At 47.6% G+C, this 10354-nt stretch overlaps 1 protein-coding gene across 1 annotated transcript; it reads left to right on the plus strand.

Moving 5' to 3' along the window:
* Positions 1–453: 453 nt before the first annotated feature.
* LOC140419874 (uncharacterized) lies at positions 454–9695 on the plus strand. The gene is made up of 2 exons (XM_072503915.1): positions 454–635; positions 2461–9695. Exon 2 carries the CDS (start codon positions 2814–2816, stop codon positions 4575–4577), a length of 1764 nt encoding a protein of 587 aa, XP_072360016.1. The 5' UTR covers positions 454–635; positions 2461–2813; the 3' UTR covers positions 4578–9695.
* The last annotated feature ends 659 nt before the right edge of the window (positions 9696–10354 follow it).

The following is a 10354-nucleotide window of genomic DNA, read 5'->3' on the forward strand; positions in this document are numbered from 1 at the left end:
ACGGTGGAGATAAGGCCAGGATGAGATCAGCCATGATGGAATGGCAGAGCAAACTCGATGGGCCAAATGGCCTAATTCTGCTCCTATATCTCATGAACTTCTGAAAGGGGGAGACATTGATTTGCCCCCAGATGTTGCCCAGAGGAGGAAGTTTTCGTCTGAAACCCATTGTTCAACCTCCACATTGTGACATCACAAAGGAACTCATCCTCTAAATCAGCCAATAGGAATCCATCCGCTCCGCGGTGACGTCACTGCTTTAGAGCACATTCGCCCCCACCCTCTGTTTCCTCTCCCCCAACACTTCCTCGAGACGGTTTCCAGGCAACCGGCTGACAGTTCCGGCCGTCGGTGATCTCCCCACCCCCAGACCCGGGACTGCGCATTTCTCAGGGAGAGGGGAAGCTACGCATGCGTAGTGAGCTCACTTCCGCTGTCCTTACCTCTCAGGAGTTGACCAATGGTAAGACTTGGAGGACCGGAAAGACTCTGCCCCTCCGCCAATCAGAGCTCCCCCATTGTCTCAATCCGGAAGTTGGACATGGAAGTTTCTGCCGAGCAAAGCTGTTGTTCCTCCAACCCTGAGTGAGCTTGAGCTTCACACAGACTGTACCTTCCTCCTGTCTGCAACATCTGTGAGTAAAACACTTTCTTTTCTTCCCCTTTCCATTTCTTATCTCATTCTGATCTTTAATTGGTCACTTGCAGCAACTGGAGGGAAAGGAAGTAAATACAGGGAGGGTGCAGACTCTGCAAAGCTTGGCCCAGGTCTCTCTCTCTCTTAAAGACATTGACATCCTTTGTTCCCTCAGCTTGACACATTTATTTGGCTAAAAGGATGGTCTCTTTCCTAATTTTCATAATTAAAGGACTGGTTTCTCCAGGAGATGGCTGACATTTAAGGGGTCAGTAAACAGGCCAAATCCAACTCAGCCAATTACTTCCCTGTCGGAATACTCTCCATCATCAGCAAAGTGATGGAAGGAGTCATCAAAGATCCTATTAAGTGGCACTTATTCTGCAATAACATGCTCCTGGATGCTCAGTTTGGGTTCCGCCAGGGTCACTCAGCTCCTGACCTCATTACAGCCTTAGTTGAAACTTGGACGAAATAGCTGAATGCCAGAAGTGAGGTGAGAGTGACTGCCCTTGACATCAAGGCAGCATTTGACTGAGTATGGCATCAAGGAGCCCTAGCTAAACTGGAGTAACTCATAAAGGTTCCTCAGACAGCACCTTCCAAACCTACAACCACTACCATCTAGAAGGACAAGAGCAGCAGATACCTGGGAACCCCACCACCTGGAGGTTCGCTTCCAAGTTGCACACCACCCTGACTTGGCAATATATTGCCGTTCCTTCACTGTCCCTGGGGCCCAACATCCTGGAATTTCCTCCCTAACAGCACAGGGGATGTAGGACAGCATGGTGGAGCAGTGGTTAGCGCTGCTGCCTCACGGCGCCGAGGTCCCAGGCTCAATCCCGGCTCTGGGTCACTGTCCATGTGTAGTTTGCACACTCTCGCTGTGTTTGCGTGGGTTTCACCCCCACAACCCAAAGATGTGCAGGGTAGGTGGATTGGCCATGCTAAATTGCCCCTTAATTGGAAAAAAATGGATTGGGTCCTTTAAATTTATAAAAAACATTTTTTTTTTTAAAACAGCACAGGGGATGTACCTACACCTCAAGGACTGCAGCAGTTCAAGAAGGCAACTCACCACTACTTCGGAAGAGCAACTGGGGATAGGCAATAAATGCTGGCCTGACCAGCATTGTCCACATCCCATAAATTAATTTTAAAATATTTAATATCGGACAGAGATATGTCCAGTGTTGTTATATAGTATGTATTATAGATATTATTGATGGTGCTGTAATAAAATACATGTATTATTAGTTCTAGTTTTGTAATATAGTACTGTACCTACATTATATATTTCCAGTCATACAGTCATTGCAGCACTGACAGAATCCATTTGGTAACTCAAGTCAATGCTGACTCTCTGTACAGCAATCCAGTGAGTCCCATTCCCCCTCGATATCCCTGTTCCCCTGCAAGTTTATTTTCTTCAAGTGACTATCCTATTTTATTTTAAATTATTGATCATCTGGACTTCCACAACCCTTGTGGGCAGTGAGTTCCCTGTCATGACCACTCCATGACTAAATACAATTCTTCCTCAGAATTTCCCTATCTCTAATCAGTAAATGTACTTATATGGAGATTCTCTACTCTTGTACAGGTTTTAGTGAGTTTAGAGTTGTTGATCACCTTCAGGAGAATTGGGAGGGGCAATATTAGATACAGCAGAGTGAGAATGGAGGGAGAGTGTGTGGGATGGAGAATTAGAGCATTTCAGGGAAAGAGAGAGGAAAGAATGTTCGCTAGAAACTAGAATTGTCTGTTCTGAATTTCTATCCTGTACTGACAATGATTACTATTGTAAAATCTGTTTACAGGAAGTTCGAACAAGAGGAGTTCGAGGGCAATATCCCAAACTAAATATCACGTCAAGAACTGACTGAGTCACTCAATTCGTGGGATCATCAGCCTCTGACTCTAGAAGGAGAAATGTTTGTCTATTCTGTCTGCTTCAAGAGATTTTAATCATCAGTGTGTCTGGAAAAGCACTGAGACACACACCCGTGTGAGACTGTTACAGAGCACTGACTGTGGAAAGAGCTTTAACCAGTGACCCAGCCTGAAAAAATAATACACCATTCACAACAGGGAGAGACTGTATCGGTGTTCTGTGTGTGGATGAGGCTTCAACTGATCATCCAACGCGGTGAGGCGCAAGATCACCCGGACCATGGAGAAACCATGGAAATGTGAGGATTGTGGGAAGGGATTCAAAGGCCCATACGGGCTGGAAAGGCATCAACGCAGTCACACTGGAGAGTGGCCGTTCACCTGCTCTCGGTGTGAAAAGGGATTCACTGACATTGGCAGCCTGTGGAAACACGAACGAGTTCACACTGGGCAGAGACCATTCACCTGCTCTCAATGTGAAAAGGGATTCACTGACATTAGCAACCTGCGGAAACACGAACGAGTTCACACTGGAGAGAGACCGTTCACCTGCTCTCAGTGTGAAAAGGGATTCACTGACATTGGCAACCTGCGGAGACACAAACGAGTTCACACTGGGGAGAGACCATTCACCTGCACTCAGTGTGAAAAGGGATTCACTGACATTGGCAACCTGCGGAAACACGAACGAGTTCACACTGGGGAGAGGCCTTTCACCTGCTCTGACTGTGGAAAGGGATTCATTCGGTTATCCCACCTGGAGACACACCATCGAGTTCACACCAGGGAGAGGCCATTCACCTGCACTGTGTGTGAGAAGGGATTCACTCAGTTACCCAGCCTGCAGAGACACCAGAGAGTTCACACCGGGGAGAGGCCATTCATCTGCACTGTGTGTGATAAGGGATTCACTCGGTTACCCCACCTGCAGAACCACCAGCGAATTCACACAGGGGAGAAGCCGTTCATCTGCTCTGTGTGTGATATGGGATTCACTCAATTATCCACCCTGCGGAAACACAATGTCACTCACACCAAGAGCAGGCCCTTTAAATGCTCTGACTGCAGGAGGGGTTTCAAGAGCTCTCAGCTACTGATGTCCCACCAGCGCGTTCACTCTGAGAAGAGACCGTTCAGCTGCTCTCACTGCTCAAAGAGGTTTAGAACCTCATCCAACCTGATGAAACACGAGCGAGGTCACACTGGAGAGAGACCGTTCACCTGCTCTCAGTGTGAAAAGGGATTCACTGACATTGGCAACCTGCGGAGACACAAACGAGTTCACACTGGGGAGAGACCATTCACCTGCACTCAGTGTGAAAAGGGATTCACTGACATTGGCAACCTGCGGAGACACAAACGAGTTCACACTGGGGAGAGACCATTCACCTGCACTCAGTGTGAAAAGGGATTCACTGACATTGGCAACCTGCGGAAACACGAACGAGTTCACACTGGGGAGAGGCCATTCACCTGCTCTGACTGTGGAAAGGGATTCATTCGGTTATCCCACCTGGAGACACACCATCGAGTTCACACCAGGGAGAGGCCGTTCACCTGCACTGTGTGTGAGAAGGGATTCACTCAGTTACCCAGCCTGCAGAGACACCAGAGAGTTCACACCGGGGAGAGGCCATTCATCTGCACTGTGTGTGATATGGGATTCACTCGGTTACCCCACCTGCAGAACCACCAGCGAATTCACACAGGGGAGAAGCCGTTCATCTGCTCTGTGTGTGATATGGGATTCACTCAATTATCCACCCTGCGGAAACACAATGTCACTCACACCAAGAGCAGGCCCTTTAAATGCTCTGACTGCAGGAGGGGTTTCAAGAGCTCTCAGCTACTGATGTCCCACCAGCGCGTTCACTCTGAGGAGAGACCGTTCAGCTGCTCTCACTGCTCAAAGAGGTTTAGAACCTCATCCAACCTGATGAAACACGAGCGAGGTCACACTGGGGAGAGCCCGTTCACCTCTCCGACTGGGAAAAGCTTCACTCAGTCATCACTTGCTGAGCCACAATGTCACTCACACCAATGAAAGACCCTTTAAATGCTCCGACTGTGGGAGTGGGTTTAAAAGCTCTCAGGTACTGATGGAACACCAGCGCATTCACACTGAGGAGGGACCGTTCAGCTGCTCTCACTGCACAAAGAGATTTCAAACATCATCCACATTGCGGAGACACCAGCAAGTTCACACTGGAAAGAAGCCATTCACCTGCTCTCACTGTGAGGAGGGATTCACTCAGTCGTTCAACAGGCTGAGACACCAAAGGGTTCACAAATGATAACAGGTTAGATTCTGCTGTTATTCCTGCTGTTAATCACATCCAGGACTGAACCTGGAATGGGTGTAGGGATTTGCCTCCTCGTCAACTCCTCCTGGTGCTCGGACGTGGTGATCCTGGTGAACTACTGCTGCCCGGACCAGGAATACCCGACTGTGAAGTACCGTCCAGACTACCTTCCACGGAGTTCACTTCGGCCATCATCACGGCGGTCTACATCCCACCCCAGGCAGAAGTGAAGAAGGCGCTTGATGAATTGTAACCGCTATAAATAACAATAAAGCAGAATACCTGGCGGCCATGTTCATCGTGGACGGTACTTTAAGCAGGTCAACCTCAAGTGTACTGCCAAAATTCCACCAACACACCTCCTGTCCTGACAGGGACCCCAACATCCTTGACCACTGCTACACAAACATCGAGGGCGTCTGATGATCCATCCCCTGACTGCACTTCGGAAAATCGGACCACAATACGGTGCTCCTTCTCCCGGCATACAAGCAGAAATTTAAGCGGGAGAATCCTTTTAAGAAGGTTGGTGCAACGGAAGAGCTCCTACGCGACTGCTTGGAGTCAGTGAACTGGACCATATTCAAGAACAAGGGAAGCACGGTAGCAGAAGTGGATAGCACTATGACTTCACAGCGCCAGGGTCCTAGGTTTGGTTCCCTGCTGGGTCGCTGTCTGTGCAGAGTCTGCACATTCTCCCTGTTTCTGCGTGGGTTTCCTCGGGTGCTTCGGTTTCCTCGCACAGTCTAAAGACTTGCAGGTTGGGTGGATTGGCCATGATAAATTGCCTTTGTGACCAAAAAAGGTTAGGAGGGGTTATTGGGTGACAGGGATAGGGTGGAAGTGAGGGCTCAAGTGGGTCGATGTAGACTCGATGGGCCGAATGGCCTCCTTCTGCACTGTATGTTCTATGTTAACTCCGCAGCCAACCTAGACGAGTATGCCAGCACCGTCACAGACTTCATCAGTAAATGTGTAGAAGATTGCGTGCAAAAGAAGGTAGTCTGTACATTACCCAACCAGAATCCATGGTTTAATTGGGAGATTCACTCCCGACTGAAGGTGTTCAAGGCAGGCAACCCTGACCTATTCAAGAAATCTATATATGACCTCCGCAAAGCCAACAGGGACTCCCAAGTGACAATACCAAACTAATCTAGAGTCGCAGACTAACGACTGGGACTCTCATTGGTTGTCCCAGGTCGTGCACCCAGATCCTGCGCTGACCCACTGGCAGGTGTGTTTGCGGACATCCTCAATCTCTCCCTCCTCCTTTCCAAGGTTCCCATCTGCTTCAAGAAGACCACCATCATACCAGTTCCGAAGAAGAACCAGGCAACGTGCCTCAATGGCTATCATCCGGTGGCCTTGACATTGATCATTATGAATTGCTTCGAGATGTTGGACACATCAACTCCATACTCGCAGCATTCCTTGATCCACTGCAATTCGCATACCGCCACAACCGGTCCACAGCAGATGCCATCTCCCTGGCCCTATACTCACCCCCGAAGCATCTCGACAACAAGGACTCCTACGTCAGACTCCTACGTCAGACTCCTATTCATTGACTACAGCTCTGCCTTCAACAGGGGCAGCACGGTAGCCTTGTGGATAGCACAATTGCTTTTTATAAAGACAAACAATAGCCTTCATTTCTATACATTAATTAAGTTGGGCAACATGGTAGCATTGTGGATAGCACAATTGCTTCACAGCTCCAGGGTCCCAGGTTCGATTCCCGGATTGGGTCACTGTCTGTGCGGAGTCTGCACATCCTCCCCGTGTGTGCGTGGGTTTCCTCCGGGTGCTCCGGTTTCCTCCCACAGTCCAAAGATGTGCAGGTTAGGTGGATTGGCCATGATAAATTGCCCTTAGTGTCCAAAATTGCCCTTGGTGTTGGGTGTGGTTACTGGGTTATGGGAATGGGGTGGCGGTGTTGACCTTGGGTAGGGTGCTCATTCCAAGAGCCGGTGCAGACTCGATGGGCCGAATCGCCTTCTTCTGCACTGTAAATTCTATGAAAAACCATAATCCCAGCCAAGCTCATATAAGAACTCCAAAACTTCGGACTAGGCTCCTCCCTCTGCAACTGGATCCTCGACTTTCTGACCCATAGACCACAATCAGTAAAGATAAACAACACCTCCTCCACAATGGTTCTCAATTCAGGAGCCCCGCAAGGCTGCACTGCCTATACACACACACGACTGCATGGCAAAGTTTGGCTCCAAATCCATCCACATGTTTGCTGATGACACGACTGTAGTGGTTCGGATCACGAACATCTCCACGATAGTCCTCTATACCGGGGCCCCACAAGGCTGCGTACTTGGCCCCCTACTACACTCGTTATACACACGACTGTGTGGCAAAATCTGCTCCCGCTCCATCTACAAGTTTGCTGATGGCACGACGTCATGGGTCGGATATCAAACAACGATGAGACAGAGTCCAGGAGGGAGATAGAGAACCTAGTGGCATGGTGTAATGACAACAATCTCTTCCTCAATGTCAGCAAAACTAAGGAGCTGGTCATTGACTTCAGGAAGCGAAGTATCGTACACACCCCTGTCTGCATTAATGGGGCTGAGGTGGAGATGGTTCGCAGCTTCAAATTCCGAGGTGTGCACATCACCAGCATTCTGTCCTGGTCCACCCACATCGACGCTATGACCAAGAAACATATACTTAGGAAACTAAGGAAATTCAGCATGTCCACACCGATTGCCACATGGGCGGCACGGTAACACTGTGGTTAGCATTGTTGCTTCACAGCGCCAGCGTCCCAGGTTTGATTCCCGCTTGGGTCATTGTCTGTGCAGAGTATGCATGTTCTCCCCGTGTCTGCGTGGGTTTCCTCCGGGTGCTCCGGTTTCCTCCCACAAGTCCCGAAGGACGTGCTTGTTTGGTGAATTGGACATTCTGAATTCTCCCTCAGCGAACCCAAACAGGCGCGAGAGTGTGACGACTAGGGGATTTTCACAGTAACTTCATTGCAGCATTAATGTAAACCTACTTGTGACAATTATGAAGATTATCATTGACTTTTACCAATTATTACAGGTGCACCAACTTTTACAGGTGCACCATAGAAAACATCTTATCTGGCTGCATCACAGCTTGTGTTATGGGCCAGGGTTCAGAAAACTCCAAAGTGTATCATAGAGTTCACCTGACCTACAATTGTTTATTGATTTTGGTTCCGATGAGCACAGAGCCTGCCTTTCAGCTGTTATTCAACAGAGGCCTTAAGCACTTTTAATCAAAACAAGCTTTATTCTACGAATTTAGTTAACATTTTTATAAACACACACAGTAAGCATTTTTATAACTTACAAACATAAATACCCCACACAGCTACAGTAATCTATGCATAACCCTTAATAAATTCCCCCCTTTAACTGTTCCAATTTAATAACAAGATCCCATAAACCAGTACCTCCTTTTCAAAGGTATGTCCCAGCACACAGCACTCACTCTTGTTTCCTTTCCAAAACAGCAGGTTGGAATTCCTTCCAGAAAGCAATTATTTCTTTTCAAGTTATCAAGTCTGGAAACAGCTTTTAAAATGAAGATCGCGAGACAGGCCAAAATACTCCTGTTTCTGCGTACAGCAGCCAAAAATGTGAAAGCGAAAGCAAAAATCTCAGAGCCACAAAACAGCCCCAAACCAAAGTGAAAGTAAATCCAACTCCCAGAGCCACAGCCCAGCTCCACCCACACAATGACATCACTGAAGCCATGTGATAAGACAAAAACATTTCTTAAAGGGACACTCCCATGAAACTTGGTATGGCAACTGCTCAGCCCAAGACTAAGAAACTACAGAGAGTTGTGAACACAGCCCAGTCCCTCACACAAACCCGCCTCCCATCCATTGACTCTGTCTACACCTCCCGCTGCTTTGGGAAAGTGGGCAGCATAATCAAAGACCCCCCCACCAAGGTTATTCTCTTTTCCAATCTCTTCCATTGGGCAGGGGTTACAAAGTCTGAGATCTCGCAATAACAGATTCTAAACAGCTTCTTCCCCACTGTTACCAGACTCCTGAATGACCCTTTTTTTGGACTAAACTGATCTCTCCAAACCTTTTCTCTACTGAGTAGCACTACACTCCGTATGCTTCACCCGATGTCTATGTGTTTATATTGTGTATTTATCATATGTCCTATGTTTTTTCATGTATAAAATTATCTGTCTATATTGTACGCAGAACAATACGTTTCACTGTACCTCGGTGCACATGAATAAATTTAATCAGATCAAACTTTCTTCATTCTGACACTTGGTGAAGTGGGAGGGTCGGAGGGTTTCTTTCTGCTGGATTGGCCGGTCTCACGACTTTGCTTCCAGTGGGCTGATGCTCTTTGAGCCTGAGAGAGCACGTTTCCACTGGAATGATCCACAAAGACTGAAGTACATTTATTTTATCCTGGAGAGTAAATAGTGTTATTCCCCCGCTACAGGTGGATGTAAAAGAAACCAACTGGGTATTTACAACTATCGACAATGCTTTCATGGTCATCAATGACTTTTAATTCCAGATTTTTAATTAATTTAAATTCCACTATCTGTGGAACCTGGATCCCTATTGCATTATCCTGGGTCTCTGGATTACTCGTCTGGCTATTGTTTTCCAAGATGTGTTTTGTGAGAGATGAAGTCACTATAGCCAATACGTGAGCTGTTTTCGAGTTGTTTCTTTTACGTCCTGTACTTTCCCACTAACTTACAGACAAAACAGCTGCAACTGTACTGTGTATAAACGTGTGTTATTGTAACTACTCCCAGAGATGCTTCGGTTCGCTGAAGCATTCCCTGCATGTTTGTAATAAAGATTCCTAAACTTTACCCAACTCTAGACTCCGAGTGACATTTGTCCCACAACAACCTGGTGTCAGGAACAGGATCCACTGACGGCTCTGATTAAAGGAAAGTCCCCGTGGACAGCAGATACCGGGGTGAGTATTGTTTGTTTTATACCACTCGTGTTTAGTTCAGTCTGACTGACCACTGGGGACTCCTCAGAACCTCAGGGAGCTGTTTCTGGTCTGTTTCTTTGACATCCATTCAATGTAATTTCAATAACTGGAACATTTCAGGCAGGGAATTATCGGTTTTACACCAAGGATATGTTTGGGGGCGATGCTGAAGTCCCCGTGACCGAGAGGGTTTTGTAGCTGCCAAAATATGAGGGGATAAAGCCGTACGGGAGGTGAAACAGAAAGAGTTAGGCAGTTGGACAGAGTTTGGCGTGTGTTCAGAGGTCCCAGATAGGGGTCAGCCAGCATCATCACATCGATGGATCTGCACAGAAAAGGTCCAACCAGATGGAATTTATAAGGCCAAGGTGAGGTCAGTGACGCGGGAATTTGAAGAAGTCTTAGGAGAGAAAGAGGTCAGAGTGGACTCGCCCACAGCGGGAAAGGTAATTTTGAAATTTCTTTGGCCCTTTTCGTGACATTTTCTCGGAACTTAAAGTCAAGAAACATAAAAGCTGCATTTGCGCTGGGGG

This window comes from Scyliorhinus torazame, chromosome 5, assembly GCF_047496885.1.
Source record: "Scyliorhinus torazame isolate Kashiwa2021f chromosome 5, sScyTor2.1, whole genome shotgun sequence".
In the NCBI taxonomy this organism is placed as follows: domain Eukaryota; kingdom Metazoa; phylum Chordata; class Chondrichthyes; order Carcharhiniformes; family Scyliorhinidae; genus Scyliorhinus; species Scyliorhinus torazame.

Bases quoted from the DNA above. Each gene is read 5' to 3' on its own strand.
- LOC140419874 (XM_072503915.1), top strand. From the start codon at position 2,814: ATGGAGAAACCATGGAAATGTGAGGATTGTGGGAAGGGATTCAAAGGC.